Here is a 22,226-nt window from a genome sequence, read left to right on the forward strand (position 1 = left end):
TTATAGGAGGAGAGATCCCAGATCTACAGCCACCTGCAATATCCAGAATAATCTACAGTAGGTCACTTTCTACATAGAACAAAGGACTCCAAGTGACCACAGAACTCCCTTTATAATGGGAATCTATGCAGAGTATTATCACTCGTGTATTATAAACAATGTTGTTTAAGAAATATTAAAAGAATAGTCCAGCGTTAGTTACTCAGCCATCACCAGACCATTCTGCTGTAAATTAGAAAGTTACAAAGGTCGGTAAATATTACACAGAATAAAGCAGCCACCTAGTGTCACACAGACAGATATACTCCTGTATACAGCTGGTCTCACAGCCGTCTGGGTTGTGCTGACACATTGTAACTATTGTGAGGCAGAGATTATCTGTACAATGGAATAATGAGTCAGAGGAAATGAGCCAGAACGCTGGAAATCAGCATTGCCCAGAGGGGGCGGCATAGCAGAGATGGCGATCCGACTCAGAGCTGTAAAGTAGCAATGCTAACCAGTACATCAACTTCGCTGCATGATGAGGGTGCATGATGAGGGTACACCAACAAACAGACCATTAATGCCTTAATACAGGGGTTCTCAAACTTGGTCCTCAGGACCCCACACAGGTCACCTAGCAGGAGCACAGGTGTATTCATTACTCACTGACATTCCCAGGTCACCCAGCAGGAGCACAGGTGTATTCATCACTCACTGACATTCCCAGGTCACCCAGCAGGTGCACAGGTGTAGGCGCTGCTCACCGACACATTTTAAAAGATCCACAGGTGGAGCAAATTATTTCACTTGTGATTCTGTGAGGAGACCTGGAAAACACGCACTGTTTGGAGTCCTGAGGACAGAGTTTGAGAACCTGTGGCTGAACACAATAGAATGATGTCCAGTAAATGGACTAAGAAGGAAGTTACTATGAATGTATAGGCTGCATTCTCATCATAACAATGGTGGCGGATGGAGCTCCAGGCCTCCACATAAAGATAGGCCCATCATGACACAAGAGGACCTTCCATCCACGTCGGCCATAAAGGTTTATACTTTTACGTATTATTCAGGGAGACATTGGGGCAGATAGTGGAGCTAGTGTACACGCCCACATGGCACTGGCCACACCCACCCCGGTCACATCTCCTTCACAATAGGCCCTTAATCTGGCCATGGTCAGCCCACAACGCTGCCATCACTGTGGCCGCCATGATGTGGGCAAGCCGTGGGGCTCTCAGCGCCCTAGTGCGAGGACAGCCACGTCAGGAGATCAGGACATGTAATGCAAACACCACACAGGAACTAAAGAGTCCTGGAATACAGGGTTCCCAGCAACATATGGTCCCAGGGGGAATTGCGTTTCCAGCCCTCTGGCTTCTGTGAATGTTACTGATGTAAAGCGTCCTGTGAGGTCAGGGAAAATGGGAATAATCCCAAACATTGGCTTTAGGCCGATATCAGAGTCACCCGAAATAACCGAGGTTTCCCAATTCTCTTTCTTCTTGTAAAACGGATTTGGTGAATGGAAACAAGAGAAAGTCACATTATACCTCCAGCATTTTACAGAGCAAAAATGGGGACCATCCTCCCACATACACAGCCATCATTCAGGGCACGAGAACCGAGATGGTCCCAGAAATAACAGAGGACTAGTGTGAGGTATACTATGTACTCTAGGAATAGGGTTTAGTTTTCAGTGTATGGTGAATGTACAGGGGGCGTTCCAGTACAAGTCTTATCTGTAATGAGCACCCCAGGGAGCCTGGAAGGCAAGACGCCCGCCATTACTCCGTACCTCGTCTCATGGTTACCGCCAGCTCACACACCAGGAATTTCTCACACAGATGTGTTAAATTCTGACCGAAACTAAAAAAAAAAAAAAAAGGTCCAAAAGTGCTTTACGCTCAGTCCAAAAACAATCCAGCATTTTTTAAACCCGATTCTGCACAGTTTGTGCGAGCGGCAGATCAGGAAAGTCTCCCCCTTACTGCCCAGGGCTGGCGACAGAGGGGGGAAAACAGACACAACCTTACATTGGATGGAGGAGATTATTATTATTATTTTTTTTTTTTTAGTATAATAAATTTTATAGTTCATACTAAATGCAAAAAAAAATAAAAAAGAAAAAGTTGTTTTTTTTGGAGCATGTGAAGCAGAGCCATAGCTCTCTGCAAAGAGGACGAGACGCTAATATAGCAATAATTAAGTGATAATTCCCTTTTTCTACCATAGGATCAAAAAAAAAAAAAACACCCCACCACCGACAGTCACAAGAAACAGAATTTTTCTAATATCAACGTACAGAAGTGGTACTGTGCCCTGAATAAGAACATATGCCGGGAATTGGACCCAGAGCGGGAAGTTGTACTGTGTAGTGGATGAATATAATATAGGCCACAGACAGAGATCACAATCCATCCATTTGGTGACTAGCAGCCAATGTCACACTTATTATAGAAGTGCGGCTGTAGGATGGCAAAGGACAGACTAGATGGGCCAGTCGGCGAGTGTCTGGTGATGGGGTATCGCCAGCAGGATCAGTAACTATAGGTATGGACGGTAAAGGAACCTGAAGACCAAGTGGTAAAAACAATGGAATAAGCTGTACACAGGGGACAAAGGCCCTGATTCAGAGCCGGACGCTCTGACAGAGCGCTCGCTCTGAATCAGGGCCATCCCTACCTTTTGGAGCGGCCTCCTGGGCGCTCGCATAGCTGTGGGTGACCGCCCACAGCTATAGCGAGCGGCCAAAATGATGGTCGCGATGGTCAAGACCATCGTGACCATCGGGCTTGCGATGAGACCCTTGCGGTAGGGTCTCGCTGCCGCAAGCCCAGGAGTTCTTTTGGCTCTATCAGAGCCTAGAGCACTCCCACTGACATCACTAGTGATGTCAGTGGGGCCGGCCCCAGACGGTAGGCATTCAAATGGGAACGCCTCTGTCTGGGCAGCCACGCCCACCAAAGGGGGTGTGCTGTCAACCACCATCGACAGCACGCCCCCTTTGGTGCGAGACCCATAACGACGGCTTGGCCGTCATTATTCGGGTCTCGCGCATGCGCACGATGGAGCCGGCTCCGTCGTGTTCATGCGCACTTAGGCAACATCGACCCGCTTGCCAGCACTCAGCTCTCGCGAGCGGGTCTGAATTAGGCCCAGAGTACGGCAGAGTCAGCCCATCCTGCCACACTACATCTGCTGCTGCTGTATAAACCAACATTACACTTATCTGTCCATGTGCTGCTTCCTGTACCACTGACATAATGATGTAAGCAGCGACTCCACGTACTGCGGGGGAAATGCAATGTGTGTATTGTGACTGTGCCTCATCCTATCACTCATACCCTGCAACTAATGTTCTCACCCCAAGAATAGACACAAGCAAAACATTTCCTAGGGAGTTCAGCTATTGTGGAGCCATCAGTCTCCAGCCTTTGTGCTGGGTTAGTGACTCACAGGACGGGCACAAGGTGCCCTACTCACAGCAGATAACCATGACAGAGTGACTAACCCCGCGGGCACTGCTGTAACTAAACTTTTGGTGCCCTGTTCCAGATAGCATTGGGGCCCTCCCTTCCATTTTTTTAAATAGGGACATAATATAGCACACCTGAGAGAGGGCCATGGCCTCATGGGGAAGGGCCAGGGAAGAGATAGGGGAGGCCAGGAGATGCTGGGGATAACTAGGGACATAATATAGTGCACCTGAGAGAGGGCCATGGCCTCATGGGGAAGGGTCAGGGAAGAGATAGGGGAGACCAGGAGATGCTGGGGATAAAAGAAGAGGAAACTAGTGAGAATGATAATAAATAGGAAAATTGACAGGCCCAAACAGCGCCCTCCTGCGGTGCCCTGCGCCATGGCACTGGTCGCACTACCCTAGTTACAGCCCTGCCTGCGGGCACCATTACTACACCAATTAGAGCAGAATCGCCAAACCGGATTATCACCTACCTTAAAGACACAAATATAGACGTGTGGAGAGGATGAGAGCGTAAAACTAGTGGAGGTATAGAATTTATCCTATGCATGCCACTATCCACATCATATTTTGGGGATCCCCTGAAGAAACAACACACCGTCCCCTGGAAGAGACAGAAGGCAGGAGACACCCACTCAGCGCAGCTCAGGTTCCTCTCACCTAATGATTAGAGTACCTGGAAGAGTAAATGGACTCTTTTGAAGTGTTAAAGACAGTTTTATGGCTCATTGATCCCAGGAACCTAGAACCCTTAATGGTTATTATTCCAGCAGGGAGCAGCCAAAGAGTCTGTAATTTCCACATCAAAGGAAAGATTAAGAATAAGGGTTTTCTGTGAGTAAAAACTTGTGACCTTTGCTCATCAGACAGAACCTCATGACAGAGAAACTGGATTATAAAATAGGAAAAAAAAAAAAATCATCATCACACAATGAGCAGAAATGTAGCAGGGGACAGGATCTATAGCTCCTCAATACTAGTTATCCTAAGTTACCCCAGTCATTCGGAAGCTCCCACACAATAGTAATGTAGATACCGTATAAAGCGCAGGTCTGTGCCATCAGATGCCAGGTGACCAGGACGGCTGTGACCACAGGCCACCCATTCTCCTGTGCCGTTACATGCCCAGGGGGTCTATTTACTAAGCAGTGTTAGGAGACAGAGTGAAAAGTGATAAGGTGCCAGCCAATCAGCTCCCAACTGTCATTTTTCAAACACAGCCTGTGAGATGACAGCTGGGAGCTGATTGGCTGGCACCTTATCACTTTTCACTCTGTCTCCTAACACTGCTTAGTAAATAAACCCCCAGGTGTCCTACACTCTATTCTTAAACAGTGTCTGGAGCAGGTGGACAGATAGGAAGCCGCACTGACCCTTATGTACCCCATAACCCACCTGCGGATGAGTATACGAGCAGTGTGATGGAATGACGCTATGAGGACGTATTTGCTGTAAGGGGCTCATTGGCTACCTGGGGTCATACTGACATAAACATGACAGATCACTTTGATGAACACGCTATTTTCAGAGTGTGCGCATTACCAAGCCATGCGTGTACAACAAACATCTTTGCCACAGTAACCTGAACATTCATTATACTCAGTTACGCTGTCATGTGTGACTACAGGCAAAAAATAATGACATTTAGAGTCCTGGCCAAATGGGGATCTTTAGTTTGGGCGAAGCAATAATAATCACTGCCATTTCATGTTAGAGCAGTATTTGTGATAATGCTGCCTGCCAATTTCCTAGGTGTCACTAGAGGAGTGCCCCATGCCTCGGTGTCAGTGCCCCATGCCTCGGTAGTGTCAGTGCCTCAGTGATGTCTACAGACAAAATGGAACACTATAATAATGTGGCTGCTGAAGGGAGTAGAACCAAAGTTTTACCAGAAACACATCAGATAGATTTTGTCCAGAAGCCAAACCCTTTACAAATATATCCTGTTCATAATAAATGCATTTATCTATAAATATCGAGCAATCCATTTCTAATTGTACAGATAATCTATCATTAATAGAGATTTTCTTTACTAAAGACTGATAAGAGCTGTCAGATCATTTGTTCTGTGGTGAGGAATTCAAAGATTCCAAGAAACGGGGGAAATCAGTGCCACCTAGTGGCCATGAATAACAGGAGAAATAGTGGCAGGATAGTAGCAATGAACATAAACATCTAACCACATTATATTAATCCTTGCTCCCCATACGCACGAGAGAGATTTACAAACCCCTTTAACCATGTAGGATCGTCTATTTTCAGCTTGTGGCATTTTTTGTACAGGGTGGGGGGGGGGAAATAAAAATACCAAAGAGGCTAAAAAAAATAAATAAAAATATATGAGAGACAAGCCTTAGACAGAACCAACCAATCAGCTCCTGTCATTTTTCAAACAGTCTGTTAAATGACAGAAGCTGGTTGGTTGGTACTTTCTCTCTCTCCCAGACTTGATACATAAACCCCAAAATAAAAAGCGCTGCGGAATGTGTGCGTAATAATATTATTTTATAACTATAAACACAGGCAGCTGGCTCCATGTGTAAGCGAGATCCGGGGCGGCAGTAAGCAGGCACACTCATCAGTGGAATATTTTCCCATCTCTATATTTAGAGACCTTCCGAGTGGCTGCAGAATCCGAATAACCGTCACATGGACAGACAAGAGCCAGATACAGAGCAAGAAAACCAGAAGCACTTACATCTCCAGCGAGAGGCGGCGTTTCCTACATGCAACAAATGTGGTCGCCTGGCATGGGAGAGATAATACTGGATGGCACCAGATGAAAGATGGAGGCAAGGGAGCAACACATGGCAGCACGACTGCTAGTAAGTGTGCTCTAATTACAGTCTGTCACAAAACAGACAGGGGGCAACACAGATATCGTACAAACATTGTCTTTACTAAATGGTTTCCTACTTTCCGGACAATCGGGCTTTGGGCCTGATTCAGACCCGCTCGCAAGCGCACGCGGGTCGATGGTCCCCCACTGCGCATGCCGGAGCCGGCTCCGGCGTGCGCGAGACTCGGCCAGCGACGGGCCCTCCGTCTCGCACCAAAGCGGGGCAGCTGTCGATTGTGATTGACAGCTTGCCCCGTTTTGGAGGCGGGCAGGGGGAGGTGGCTGGCCAAACGGAGGCGTTCCTGCCGTTTGGGGGCGGCCCCACTGACATCACGAGTGATGTCAGTGGTGAGTTTCCGGCTCTATTAGAGTCGAAAGCTCACTGGGGCTTGCGGGAAAGAGACCCTACCACAAGGGTCTCGTCGCAAGCGCAAGCCCCGATGGTCGAGACCATCAACTGGCCGCTCGCTAAAGCTGTGGGTGGTCACCCACAGCTATGCGAGCGGCTAGGAGGCAGTCTTTAAAATAAAAAAAACAAAAAACAAAACAGACGCCCTGATTCAGAGTGAGCGCTCTCAAAGAGTGTCCGGCTCTGGATCAGGCCCTGGAAGCGCAAATCGTCCGCAAGTGTAATTTACCCAGGACACGTATGTAACATGAAGCAGTCACATGCTGTATGAAGTCACCGCAGTCTTTTCATAACCTCAAAGTTTAGGTCTATGGAAACTAAATTATTCTAAACTCTACAAGATGCACTATAGCCGTAGTGGAGGGTACGGAGAGGGAGAAGCCACCGCAAATCCAAATATGTGTACCGGAGAGTGGTGAAAACTGTGCTCAAACACAACTGTCTCTCTGGCGTATGGCGTCTGCGGTAACCTCCAATATAAAAATAATCAAATTGTTCTGCGTCTCCCAGTGATAACCACCAGGACGCATTCGCAGGACTAACTAGATCAGCCAGCTGCGTTAATATGGGCGTTACCATTAAGGTTCCAGTTTTGTAGCAAGACCTCCGAAAATATTGGCACGTATCATACCTCACAGGGTTTAAGACAAATTCAAAACTGTGATACTAGAAAAAAAAAAAAAAAAAAAAGTAACAATCTTAATAAATGTGCCCGTACATGAGCAAGAATTTATCCCTTATCTGAGATTCTCGAGTAAAATCTAAGTTAAAGTTCTTTGGGCCCCCGAGGAAGTTTGAGCTGGCAATTACACACGTCTGGGCACCACTTGTGAGAACAGCTACCTCTAGATACATCGGTGAGGACCTAACTTGCGGAAATTACGTCTGTCACTTGCATTTTCAGCCAAGGATCTCAGAAGCTAGATTATATTCTTCTCGCTCAGATAAGCATATTTTTAAGATTGTTCGTTCAATAACACTTTTTCCCTGCCGTATCGCACTATTGTGAGGAACACCAAACATAGCAACATTTGGGTATTTACAGGGTTCCCATGTCATTTTATTATTATCTCACTGCTTGGACTAGGGGGTAAATACGTTTTTTTTGCGTAAGCGGCTGCTGATTGGCTGAAAACGACATGGATGTCAACCAGTGACCACTTACGCAAGCACAGTCTCTGATTGGCTGTTGTATCGCCAAATGATGGAACCCACCCAGTCTCCACCATTTACCGGGTAGAGGTCAGCAGCGGCTCCTGCCCTCTTACATGAGGGTGGCTGCCGCTAGTTGAGACTTGGGCGATTGGGTCCCGTCACTTGCGCAATAGATCTGGCAGGTGCTGGGACCAGCGAATGAGCGGCGGTGGCACCACACGACAGGCTTCATTCACTGCAGCCCCAAGAAGCTGCCAGAAAGGCAGAAGTCACCATCTGCTAATTGGAGGACAGACTGGCAGTCTCAGGGAAGGGGGGGGGGTTCATAGGAGACACCTCCCCCTGGGGCTACATGTCCTGTGCGTGACTGGCAGGTGGTGCTTCCAATGGCTCACTGAAGTGGATGATTCTACTGGGGGGGGGGGTAAAATCCGCCACTGGCAGAGATCTATGTGTTAACACAAATCTCTATGTCCGGGGGGTCCACCCACCCAAATAATTTTTTATTTTTATTTTGTCAAGATTCGGGGAGTCTACTGGACAAGTGGGCAAAGCTACTCAAGGAGGTAGGAGTGTATTGTATTTTTTTTTTTTTTTAAACAGTGGGAATTCTACTGGAGAAAAAAGTGTTTTGTATGTAACAAAACTACTTTCAACGGTGCACTTTTTTTATTTTTACAGTGTGGGGTACGGGTACCGGCTGGCAATGTAGTTCCACAAGTGCCAAAGGGCAGGCACCTGTAGTTACACTGGAAAACAATAGTAACCATCTTTTATTCACATTACCCCTGCACCCACAGACCAGCGGTGCAGGGAAGAGTCCCCCACTCCTGAACTTTGTGTGCTCGGGAGTGGGGGGGTCCCCACCTCCCCAACTTGGGCCAACTAGCTTGGGGTGTTAATGATTTGGCAGGGGTGACCAGGTGAAAGGGTCCCCCGTCTGGGGCAGTACACCCGGGCTAGGTTGAGTCTTGTGCTGGTTTTAAAAATAGGGGGAACCGCACGCCATTCCCCCCCCCGCCCCTATTTTTAAAACAAAGATTGTCTCTCAGAGTCCAGTGCTGGTTCACAAAATACGAGAACCCCTACACATTTTTACCCTTTATTTTCAGAACCAGGACTGGTTCAGGAGCCCAGGCCTGGTTATGCTTTGGGGGGGGCCCACATCAATTTATTTTAATTTTTTTAAGTTATTAACCCTTCATTTTAAGTAGAGGCAGAAACACACGTATCACACTGATCTGTGTATGTTTCTGCCAAATACACTGCTGAGGGGGGTCTATTTGACACTTCTACTTTTAAACCAGGTTTGCTTAGAATACACCAGTGATTATAATCACAATTCTTTGTAAATTCCCGAGTTATATTCCTGTCTATGGAAAGCACTGCTGTGTTCAGATGATTGTGTATTCAGCTGTAATAGTATTTACGGCCGCATATTAAAGTACCAAAACTCCTGTTTTTTTTTTTGCCATAGTAATTCCCAGTGTTTGTAAAAAAACGACAAAAAAAAATAAAAATTATATTATATATATATATATATATATACATACATATACATATACATACACACACACCATAAATTTCCAAATCTGACCAACGCGATTCTTAGTAAAGTTACCCCCAGGACATATTGGAAAGAGTTTATAAAACTGAGCTACTATAAATTTGGAGCACATTTACATTTTAAACACACAAGAAAAGTCACAGCGATTTGTAGAATGCATCACGCAGACACGTAGCGTTTCCCACCATATAATCATTTCCCCACTACGAGGACTCCAGACACATTTTAAAAAATCATCTCGGCTCACTCCAGTCTGCCAGAACGTCTCCAATCGAGCGCACGTTGGTCAAAGAAACCCACTAAATGATTTTTTTTTTATTTTACAGTGCAAACAATTTATAGAAACCATATGGACGCCTCATCCGTGCCAGATGCTGTATAAAGCAAACTCATCCAACGCCCCCAGCTGTGATAATGCTCCACATTATCGGAGCCGCTCGGTTGTTGACTTTGCAACGTCTTCCTTTGGCCTTGAGGTAGATTCCTCTCCTACTCGCAGAGGCCAGTCAACTAAACGAGAGCCATTAACATTGTGCCTCATGCCTCAGTGATATCACCGATTCCTAAGGAGTGGACACAAACCTGAGGAAAAACATTCAGTGCGCAATATGGTCGCCTCCGCTGTTTGGAGTCTGTTGCGCTTTAAGTAGCAGAGTTATTCCAGTAACCAGATGACTGAACGATGAAGAGGAAGTTGTTGGTCTGAGAAGTTCAGAGCAGAAAAGAATGGCGACTTACCGACACAGAACAAATTAGATTTCTTCTTCATTAATAAAACTGGTGCTGTATGTGCTATAGGCCAATTACCCGCTGGAAACGCACAATACTCACGTTTAACCCCCCAAAAAAGCGCACACTATGGGAACGGATCACAGTTGATGAAACCGCGGTCAGACAGCGCTTTCCACAGTTTGCTTGTTCTATGTACTCAGTCAGTGAGCGCAGTAGGAAGCGGTGGGGGTGAGGGGTCAGTGGGGTGCCCACCATCTACTCCCGACTGTAGATACAATATAGATAATGGTTCCCTCCATATCAGACAAGTGTCATTGGTGGGGGGGGGAGTTAGAGGAACCATTAACAAGTACAGTTTTGCCCCTAATGCTTGTTTGCAGGTCACTCGCCTGAGGGGCGGAATTGTGGCATTTTTTTTAGAATCATATATCTCGAGTGCCTCAGATTGTACTGGAGCGCGGCCAATTAGTGTTTACATTTATAGAACGCTAGCATATTTCAATTGGGAAGAAGTCAAGACTGGGGTATGAGACAGGAAAGAGCCCTGCTCACAACCTATAGGTAAATAGGAGTTAGATGCATGTGGATAAACGCTACATATCGCACATCAGACTAGCCATATCACAAGGATAAAAGAGTGGTTGGCCAGTTATAATCGACCAGTCCACACAGCAATGTCAGCCTGGGGCCAGAGTGTTGTGCGATTACAGAACACATGTAAGTTCTGTGTGAGTTGTGCAGAGGGGAGGTAATGGAATAGAACAGCCTATGGAGGTTATTTGGGTGGCTCAGGAATTTAATCAAGTGCCTGAAGAGGTGAGTTATTAGGGAACAGTTGAAGGTTAAGAGTCTTGTTGTGGGAGGGAGGGAATTCCACGGAGTGGGTGCTTCATGGAAAGAGTCCTGTAACCATGAATAGGGGCAGGTAATGGGAGTGGATGAGATGCAGATCTTATGCAGAGTGGAGGGGGACTAGTTAGGAGATATTGAAGTAAGCAAAGAGAAGTTGGAGCTTATTTAGGGTGTGCATGGCCCCCCCCCACCCTTATTTACATTAACTCAATTCCCAACAGGCTCCTACACAGCAGCAACAGACCAGTAACAAATACACGGCAGGACAGACTTCCATCCTATAATTCCAATAAAATAAAGGTGCTTATTGGATTACTGCCTAGTGTTACATATTTGTGTTTTCTTATAGTGTTTCTGTGGCTCCACAAAGGTTATTATACACCCTGCACACACCCTACAGGGCTTCCACATATAGAAGACAAATCAAACAAATAGAGGATTTAGTGGAGTCATTTGTTTATCCTGCAGGTTGGGCTCTATTGACAGAATAATGTCACTATTCCTGGCACAAGGGAGCCGCTTCCTAGTGAAGTGTGCGCGTGTTGCACAGGGGGCTTCAGCCGATTTATTATTAATCATCCGCCCATTACAGTCTTGAGGCAACAGAAAATAGATTTGGAAACTGAATTCCATACCCAAAGTATATTACCCTCATCTCCCGTTGTTACTACCTGGGCGGAAGTCCCACATGTAGGACATACAGCATAATGGTGCATACACACGGTCAGATTTTCTGTCAGATTTGAACGATAACCATTTTACAAATCGTTCATATCTAACAGAAAATCTGACATGCGAGCCTGCAACGATGCGCGTCCCCGATTGTCAGATAACGATATCGGACAGCTGATGTGTTTGCAGTCACATTCGGTCGATTTCATTCATTTTTAATACGGCCTGAAATCGTTCAAATCGTTGGCAAAAATGGTTAAATCGTTCATCTGACCATGTGTATGCGCCGTAAGTATTAGATGCAGAGCGTCGGATGTGGGAAAGCACCAGCAATCCGCTCGTACCTCATAAATTGTATGAGACCTGCTCTTGGCTGGCAGATTACCGGCTTCCAGGCGCTGACGATGCACGCGGTGAGCAGGAAGTATAACAGTCGCACCCGCACCATTATACTGTAAGTCACTAAAACCTAACACACAAGCTGTGAGAAGCACCTAAAAAGCAGCGTATGGCAGGATTTATTTTTTAAGCAACACAAATACGCTGCTCCCAAGACGCAGGTGCGACACCAGCAACAATAGGCCCATAAGGAATAAGAAAGACGTATGCAATGTTTACCACCTTTGCCTTAAACCTTAGTTGTGTTAAGGGAGATATAGTCTGACCAGGTATAATCTTTTATCGATCCATTGCACTAACCACGCCTAGATCTGTGATGCATGTGGTATGTGAGCTCATTATTTGTGAGTCAGGAGCTTTCCTAGGCGTGTAATAGTGGATTAGGTTTGGTGGATACCTCACCTATAAAAGCCTGGGTGCAGGTGAGCTCCAGACCAGGATCATTGCCTTATGGGGAACACTAATGTGATCGCAATTGCTATGCTTAGAATATGAGTGATTGACTGACCAGATGGGGGGAGACTTTGGCGCAGTTGGTCGGCTTAACAAATGTTGCAACAATTAAAACTAATGTTCCCAGTTTATAAAGTATAGAGAATACAGGTTGGAGAGTCTACACTATATATTGTGAGTGTAGAGCTTCTAGAGAGATATGCATCTCATTTTTTTTTTATTTTTTTCCCGTTTTACGCATTGTCCAGGCCACGCGCGTATGACGTAGACCTGAACAGAACAATAGGTAACTCTCGCCGCTTGGACTCTCACTGTCAGCCAGGTATCACTGAGCTGCTCCTTTTATAAAAATTATGGCAACATTGCATATGGATTTTTGCCTCTATCCAGAAGTGGCCCCACAGAGATCAGTGTAACGCTGCACATACGCCGGGAGTATTGGAGCCAACGTGTAAGAGGAAATAATACACCCATATTAGAGACCCCGACTAATTATAAAGTTCTCTTATGGAGCATACACACTGTCAGATTTTTCTTCAGATCTGAACGATAACAATTTTTAAAAAAATCGTTCAATCATTCATATCTGAAGGAAAATCTGACATATCTGAACGATGAACGATGAGTGTTCCCGATGATCAGATAACGATATCTGACATCTGATGTGTTTGCAGTCAGATTTGGATGATTCCATTCATTTTAATGCAGTCACAAATCGTTCATCTGACCGTGTGTATTCTACATTAGAAAGGGGGCGGGGGGTGTTAAATTGCTAGCTCTTATGGCTGGTACCAATGGGCGCCCGACGGAGCAATTCCTTTGCTGCTCTAATTGGGGCGTAATGGCGACAGGATCACACATCTGTTTCCACCCTCCTGAGGTGGCGAGCGGAAATGTGTGATAAGTCCGCGGTTTGGGCGCGCTAACCAGGACTTTAGACGAGTTTAGCCCGTTTTACGTGGCTAAACCTGATTCTAATTGGGCATGACAAGTGTGAGAGTTAATACAATGGAATAGACCCCTGAATGACCAGACACGTATACAATTTTTAAAATCTGTTCTTAGACAAGGTTATCCTTGATTCCCGCACTGCTAATGTTACTCAGGACAGTACTTGTTTTTTAATATTGAGATATTTCTCATTTGCATAAAGTGAAACATCAGCAAATTTCAACAGGGATATCCTGTTAGGAGGTAATCTAGCCATAGCGGAACAGAAACATCTAAACATTGGATATATGCCTTTGATATACTCCTAATTGGTATTGTACATGATAAAGCCCCTACTGTGAATAAACACAGGCAGCCATTACTTGTGTCTGTCCAGTAATAGGAGCAGGTTATTCCCAGTTATCACCAGTGTCTGCGACCTGTAAGGATCTGCGCTTTGGGACAGAACATCCACAAACTGAGACATAAAAGGGAAAGAAAAACGCAGACATGAACAATGATAGGGAGGACACTGGTCTTCGGAGCTTGCACTCTAATTGGAACAGAGCATAATTGAAACAAGAGGAGAGAGCATGGTGCAGAGTCCAAAGTAACTGAAAAGGAGACTCACCCATTTATCACCTGGCGACTTTATATTAACCCTTAGATGAGACCTAAAACTTTCACTACAGTTCATACGTAACAAGAAAACTTCTCACACAAGATGACTTTATAACACGACACAAAGCTACAGAGAGGTACTAAGGAACTATGTAAAAAGAAAAGTCTCTGTTGCCATGGTTCCTGGCATACTGCATCTTTTTGGCTCCTCATTTGTCATGGGGTTGCTTTCCCCAAACACCCCCCACCCTATTCAGCTCTCTTGACTTCCAGTCATTCTACTTAGAGTGTCGTATGGTGACACCTACAAGTCTTATATTGTTTATTTCTCTAATTCTCTTGTTATACATTTTATAACATTATATTTCCCTTTTTATAACATTTTACGACTGCACCTACTACTTTGTAAACTCTCTCCTGTATCACTATAACAGGATCTACAGACCATGGGGGGGGATGGATCAAACTTTTCAGAGAGATGAAGTGGAGTTGCCCATAGCAACCAAACAACGTCTAACTTATTTCATAAACTGTGCTAGAAGCTGACTGGTTACTTGGGCAACTTCTACAATTTATTTCCCCAAGACGTGATACATCTGCCCTCCAGTGCTCTTGCTTGGTAGTCATATAGGATCACTGGCAACTGCTAACGTATGACATTCAGACTTTTCGGGGGGTTTGGCACGATGATTAGATAGGTATACATACTCACGATAATAAGGACATTATATATCCATCTCCCCAAAGGTAACTCCACAGGTTGCGGAGAGTAAGGTACTCTCCAGACTTGTTTATTCACAATACATAAGTTTTATTAGCATGTGTAGAAATAGTTGCCAACGTTTCGGTCCACATTAGAACCTTCATCAAGGCATAGTACAAAAAGAGATACATATAGCTAAAGACATTGGGCCTGATTCAGAGCTGAACGCTCTGACCAGAGCGCTCGCTCTGAATCAAGGTCCTCCTCCATGAAAATGGAGCGGCCTCCTGGCCGCTCGCATAGCTGTGGGTGACCACCCACAGCATATGCGAGCGTCCATGATGATGGTCGCGATGGTCTTGACCATCGCGACCATCGGGCTTGCGACGGAGACCCTGCGGTAGGGTCTCGCTGCCGCAAGCCCTGGAGTGATTTTGGCTCTATCAGAGCCAAAATCACTCCCACTGACATCACTAGTGATGTCAGTGGGGCCGGCTTGAGACGGTAGGCGTTCCCATGGGAACGCCTCTGTCTGGCAGGCACGCCCCCGGCACGCCCACCAAAGGGGGCCTGTTGTCAAACAACATCGACAGCACGCCCCCTTTGATGCGAGACCCGGAGCGACGGAGAGCCCGTCGCTATCCGGGTCTCACGCATGCGCACGACGGAGCTTCCCCCGTCGTGCGCATGCGCAGTGGGGCAACATCGACCCGTTTGCGAGCGTCCTTTGCTCGCGAACGGGTCTGAATGACCCCCATAGTGACTAGAGCAAACATGCTGTTGTGTTTGCTCTAGTCACTAGGTCTTTAGCTATATGTATCTTTGTACCATACCTTTATTATTACTAAATTTTATTTATAGGGCGCCACAAGAGGTCCGCAGCGCCGTACATACAGTAAAGGGTGCACAGAACATTACATTACAGTAACCAAAATATAAACAGAACACAAGTAACAATTAGCAACACAATTCTCCATACACCGTACAGCTGGGAAGGTGAAGGCTGTCATAGAAGTGCTAGAGAAGAAGGCTGTGAGACAGTAGGGAGGAGGACCCTGCTCCTAGGAGCTTACAATCTAGGGGAAATGGACAGAAGACATGAGGCATAAGTGTGTAACTATTTCTACACATGCTACTAAAGCTTATGTATTATTGTGAATAAACAAGTCTGGAGAGTGCCTTAATCTCCGCAACCTGTGGAGTTACCTTTGGTTATTATTGGGTTGCCCATATGATAGAGCTCCCAGGATCACACCAGCATTCGATAGAGATAAGATTGATATAATAGTGGATTTAATTTCCCATAGGAAAATATGCTTCAGTCTGGAATTGGCCGACCTGAAAGTTTTCCACGCGGCACATACTGTAGCGATTACTGCGATCTCACAATACACGTTTTTTATTGTGTAACTTTACACTGGGATTAACTAAAAATAAATAGCGAGTCTCTATGAAAGTGGCTATTGCTCCTGCCGTCCACTAGAGGGCTCGCATTTACAGATGACAGTGTCTGGAACAATTACCCCAATATTCACACTCCCCCTAGTGGGGAACAGTGGCATCAGCAGCATTTCTCCTAGTTTCCAAACACATTTGGGGGAAAAAGGTTTTAGGGATAGTAGGACCCCAGCCAAGAACAGCAGCCTCCCTTCATAAAGTAAGCAGTATATTTTATAGAACATCCCTAGCAGCATCTGTCATTTAGGGACCATCACCAGACAAAGAGTCAATATTTGTATAAAATAAACACGTCATTATTCCTATAAAGCAGGGTTTCTCCCAACAAACCATGTTTTCAGGATTTCCTTTCTACCATACCTGTGAATATTCAATAATTACTTTTGTGCTACAAACCTGACCCATTGGGGTTATTTTAGAAACCATTTCTACCTCAAACAAAACATAATTCTGCAGAATTGCATAGATACCATAGGATACAGACACATTGTTTGCAGCTTGTGAACATTAGAGGGAAAAAAAAATAATTTTTTTTTTTGCACAAACAGACCACAGTGACCAGCGTTACCCCTCATACAGGCAGGTCCCAATAAAGGTCACTTTTTTGCCCCCAGCAAGTGCCCCAAAGGTGGTACCTGTCCTGAATGTGTGAGAGCTCATGGGCACTGACATCACCCGACCATCAGTGCCCAGTAAATGCCTTATTGGAACCTAGGTATGAGCAGATACAGCTAACACAGTGCTGAGGTGTCCAGGCCCAAAAACACAAGTAGGCCCATAGTGAGCATGCAGGAACACACAAGCGTCACACACAGGTGTTTGTGAAAATAAAACAAAAATCATCAGTCCCATTGACTTCAATACACAATAAACATTATTCCAGGAACAATATAAAAGTGAGTAAGGAAAGGCACACACCCGTGGTACGCAGCATGCTCCAGCCGCATTGGTGTTCCCCATTTTATAAAAAGTTATGGTTTAGCTGCTACTCATGCCGGGCGGTCAGAACTCTTTCCGGGAGGGGAGCGTCTGTATAAAGCAGCAGTGCGTTCAGGGACTGGGTCTTGCCGCTAGCAGGTGATCATCCATCTGCCCCACTAACCTCTGGGGATAGACCGTCTATAGAGCATACAGCAACACAAAAACAGGGACAGCAGCTCCAATACACTCAGTTAATTAAAAAAAATAAAATAAAAAAATTAAATTAAATTAAAATCAATCAGGGTCATGCGGTTAAAAAAACAGCACAGGGCTCAGCAAATGGCAATTTACGTTCTAGACTGTTCTGTAGCAGAAATGTACTTTATATACATAGGAAGCTGTAGGCCTCCTCTGGGCAATGATAGGGAACAGGGTACAGCTTCAAGGTAACAATGGGGGGGTGATTAGGGATTGGCAGTTTTAAGAGCGAAATCCACAACAGTTTCCTTAGATTATAGTATGAAAGGAACTTCCTGAGGTGAATAATGATCCAGAACTACTGGGACAGAAATTAAACGGTCTGTGAATTAACAACAGAAGGTTTTTCGTGGCTCGGCAGGAACCAAGCGACCAGTAAAAGGCCAGGTGCTATTCTACAGCATTAGCAATAGGCCACTTACATCTCTGATATGGAGAGGCACCAGGAGGTGATTTGTGAGGTGAGACAATTAATAACAGGGGTGATTAGTGTTAATCATTCATGCATCTGTTGCAAGCACCACTAATTAACATTCGTTAGTGTTTCAAGACCAAAACACCGCTCCACACATACTTTAATACTTATATTTATTTGTCTAACTGCTTAATAAGACCAAGCTACAGGGCAGATATTTATCAAAGCCAGCATAATAATCTACAATTAAATATAATTGACCCTCTGACATCTTATAAGAAACAATTTCGGACTAATCGACGGGCGATTTATTAGCCGTAACCAATTGTGACCTTACGCTGATCGATCCAGAGCTTACAAAAAATATGAAGGGGCTGCAGCAGGTCCCACAAAGTCACCCTTTCCACAAAATGCTCTGCTACTGATTGTCCCACTTACTTTCCTGTCAGAGCTTCCTGCTGAATGGGTTAAGCCAGTGGTTCCCAAACTTGGTCCACAAGGCACCCTAATACCACTTTCACACCTAAATTCCGGGTCTGACCCGGAGTTGGAACAGGGTTCCAATCCGGATCAGACCCGGAATTTTGCCGGCGCCGACCCAGGATATTCCAGAGTTGGCGCCGTTCACACCGGAGTCGGGTCTGCATAAACCCAGCTTTTCCAGGCGTTGAAGTGGACGCTTGGAGATGACGTCATCTCTAAGCGCCACTGAAGCCCGACCAATCGACCGGCTTGCGGCGCGCTCCAGGTCATCGTGACTATGTATATTGGGATAGCATGGTAAACCTATGAATAAAGGGATAGTATGGTAAGCCTATGAATAAAGGGATAGTATGGTAAGCCTATGAATAAAGGGATAGTATGGTAAGCCTATGTATAAAGGGATAGTATGGTAAGTCTATGTATAAAGGGATAGTATGGTAAGCCTATGTATAAAGGGATAGTATGGTAAGCCTATGTATAAAGGGATAGTATGGTAAGCCTATGTATAAAGGGATAGTATGGTAAGCCTATGTATAAAGGGAGAGTATGGTAAGCCTATGTATAAAGGGAGAGCATGGTAAGCCTATGTATAAAGGGATAGCATGGTAAGCCTATGTATAAAGGGAGAGTATGGTAAGCCTATGTATAAAGGGATAGCATGGTAAGCCTAGGTATAAAGGGAGAGTATGGTAAGCCTAGGTATAAAGGGAGAGTATGGTAAGCCTATGTATAAAGGGATAGTATTGTAAGCCTGGGTATAAAGGGATAGCATGGTAAGCCTATGTATAAAGGGATAGTATGGTGAGCCTATGTATAAAGGGATAGTAGGGTAAGCCTATGTATAAAGGGATAGTATGATAAGCCTATGTATATATAAAGGGATAGTATGTATGGTAAGCCTATGTATAAAGTGATAGCATGGTAAACCTATGTATAAAGGGATAGTATGTATGATAAGCCTATGTATAAAGGGATAGCATGGTAAGCCTATGTATAAAGGGATAGTATGGTAAGCCTATGTATAAAGGGATAGTATGGTAAGCCTATGTACAAAGGGATAGTATAGTAAGCCTATGTATAAAGGGATAGTATGGTAAGCCTATGTATAAAGGGATAGTATGGTAAGCCTATGTATAAAGGGATAGTATGGTAAGCCTATGTATAAAGGGATAGTAATGTAAGTCTATATATAAAGGGATAGTATGGTAAGCCAATGTATAAAGGTATAGTAAGGTAATCCTAACCTGACGTGTTCTTTATGACAAGGGGCGCGCAATGTATCACGCGCGGCGCTGAGATCCCAGACTGGCCTGTGTTGTACGTGGGGTGTTCCATTGTTGCGGTGGAACTTTTGTTTATGTGATATTTTTATATTTCCCCAGAATTTACTTTTATCTGAGAGAAGTGCGTCTGTATTGGAGAGTTATGTTTTATATTATGACAGTAATCATTATTTTATTGTAGTTTATCAATATGTTTATTTTCCAGTCTAACTTGCTGCACAACCGTAGTGACTGGAGCAGGCACATGTGAAATCCGATGGAATACATCCTGTGTCCGCACATCTGCGCCGGGACACGTTGCGTGTGTTTTATGGGCCCACTTATAGGTGGCTGATCTGGCAAAGTATAAATATCGGTTGTTATATAGTCTGATTATATGGTCTGCGTAGGAGAACTGCAAGTGCCTTTTACAGCCTGAGTCAGTGAGAGGTTTCTGGAAAAAGTCCAGGAATCCTCGGCCTGATGACGGATACACAGAGCCCCGAGCACAGGCGTTGGCAGCTGTCAAATAGTCGAACGCCAACAGCTGGTTCTACACACCGAGCCCGTCCCTCTGATTGCCAGGGGCCTGAATGTGTGTGTGTGTGTATGGGGGGGGGGGTCTACAAAGACCGTTATTCTACTCCTGGGGAATGAACTTCAGGGGGTCTACACAACTCTGCCCATTATTCTACTGCTAAGGGCCTGAATGTAGAGGGGTCTACACAGTTCATCCCTCTGTCAGGGGCCTGAATATAGATGGGTTTAGATAGCTCATCGCATCCATCCCTCTGTCCGAGGCCTGTGTGTGTGTATGGGGTGGGGGTCTACAAAGCCCAACTCATCTATCTGTAATTATGTGTGCGGTGGTCTATATAGCCCTGCCCATCCCGCAGACTGCCCGATGCCAAAATGTGTGGCCTGAGGGTCTACACGGCCCAGCCTGGTGGTAGGAGGGTGGACCTTGGTGTGACAATTACTTTAGCACAATGCACTCCCGGTGATCCTGTCCTGCCGTACATAGGCGCACTTCAAGAGCGGCTTCATGTGCACTGGACGGGCCTTCTCGCTGATTCTCTGGGCTCGCCCAGTGCTATTAATGAGGGGCCCATTTATTAATAAGCACATTTACAATGCGATCTGGCCGTGATATTAGCACCCATGATCTCAAATCAGAATGCGAACTTAGCACCGGGGATATATGTAGGGACAGGGCGTCTGAAATGAGCCCGTCCCTGCTATGCGCTGGGGGGTGATGTGACCACACATGCACGGCGGCCATTGCCGTGGAGGGTTCCTATGGAACAAGTGATCTCTGTCACTTCTCTCTGTCCTTCAAATGAGTTTAACTGGGATTCGTGGGTATGGCTAGTGTGCGCCATTTTCTGTTGTATCTCTTGCAGCTATCAGGGTGTAGGTGTGTTGCTAATAGTGATGACAGGCGCTCTAGCGGACAGAGGGCTGGGAGTGGCGAAAAAGATCAGTGCGACTCATTATACGTGCGAATACTGGCATTATACTTCCCTACGTGACCGGCGTACGCGATTTCATCAGAGTTGCTAGTGATACACAATCAGCCCCTAAAGGTGCCGCTCTGTGATAAGTCTGAGAACACTGTATTCATGCAGTGTGACAATAAGAGTTTCACTTCCTGCACTGGGACGGAGGTTTATATAACCTGTGTATTACTGGCTCTAACTGCAATGTCTCAGGCTTATTCCATCACGCCAGGCTTCATTCATTTCTAGGACGGTTTCTAATTTTAGTCTGGAGCAACCTATTGTCAGTAAATGACACTGAGGGAACGCTGCAGTATGCAGAGCATACAACTATACAACGCTCAGGAAATAAGTGAATTGGGAGCAGGGACCGGGGGCAGGTTGCTGTAGTAAATCTCTCTCCCCTTCCCCGGAATCCTGCCTGCTGCTGCTGCTGCAGAACTAACTGGGACACAAAAGCTGTCAATCATTTCTGCAGCAGCTGCGCCACAATCCAGTGCCCCAGGCAGTTGGGATTTCCAGTCCCAGGGATTACTAGCAGCATGCCAGCCAGGGGTGATGCCGCCGCCCCAGACATGAAACTGTTCTCAAGCCAGAAACCTGCTGCCGCTCTCCCTGTATTTATGATACACACATGTAAGGATACACACACACGTAAGGATACACACACATGTAAGGATACACACACACCATACACACATGTAAGGAGTTGTGTTTTATCACTTATCAGCTCCCATGCGTCACATGTCAGCAGCCAGAGCCATGCCTATATATGGAGCAAGTTTACTTGATACAAAGTTTATATATTGTACTTATAGGGTTAATCTTACTAAAGTCGGCGATTGCACATAATAAGCAGGAGGCTCATGTGAGGGGGCTGTGCATGCACTCTCCCACCCCCCTGGGTATACAGTACAGTATATTAGTGCATGCACTCTCCCACCCCCCTGGGTATGCAGTACAGTATATTAGTGCATGCACTCTCACCCCCCTGGGTATACAGTACAGTATATTAGTGCATGCACTCTCCCACCCCCCTGGGTATGCAGTACAGTATATTAGTGCATGCACTCTCCCACCCCCCTGGGTATGCAGTACAGTATATTAGTGCATGCACTCTCCCACCCCC

General features: G+C 45.6%; 2 protein-coding genes across 6 annotated transcripts in view; one reads left to right on the plus strand and one right to left on the minus strand.

The window, feature by feature from the left end:
• Positions 1 to 22,226, minus strand: part of GSN (gelsolin) — an 82,779-nt gene that overhangs the window by 22,107 nt on the left and 38,446 nt on the right. For 2 of the 4 annotated variants that reach the window (XM_088453584.1, XM_088453585.1), the window contains exon 2: positions 17,178 to 17,378. The exons of the other annotated variants lie outside the window; for them this stretch is intronic. In XM_088453584.1, coding sequence (XP_088309710.1) covers positions 17,178 to 17,219 — 42 coding nt within the window. In that variant the 5' untranslated portion in view covers positions 17,220 to 17,378. The remainder of the gene's footprint in view (positions 1 to 17,177; positions 17,379 to 22,226) is intronic. 4 annotated transcript variants of the gene reach the window in all.
• LOC148481398 (uncharacterized) lies at positions 6,154 to 11,317 on the plus strand. 2 transcript variants are annotated; one of them, XM_088453588.1, is made up of 3 exons: positions 6,154 to 6,294; positions 8,395 to 8,438; positions 9,766 to 11,317. In XM_088453588.1, the coding sequence occupies exons 1-3, from the start codon at positions 6,249 to 6,251 to the stop codon at positions 9,988 to 9,990; spliced, it is 315 nt and encodes a 104-aa protein (XP_088309714.1). In that variant the 5' UTR covers positions 6,154 to 6,248; the 3' UTR covers positions 9,991 to 11,317. The 2 variants fall into 2 exon arrangements, 1 of the variants encoding a protein (XP_088309714.1); XR_015871915.1 differs by lacking the exon at positions 8,395 to 8,438.

This window comes from Taudactylus pleione, unplaced genomic scaffold (assembly GCF_031769625.1).
Source record: "Taudactylus pleione unplaced genomic scaffold, aTauple2 ptg000583l, whole genome shotgun sequence".
NCBI classification, from domain to species: domain Eukaryota; kingdom Metazoa; phylum Chordata; class Amphibia; order Anura; family Myobatrachidae; genus Taudactylus; species Taudactylus pleione.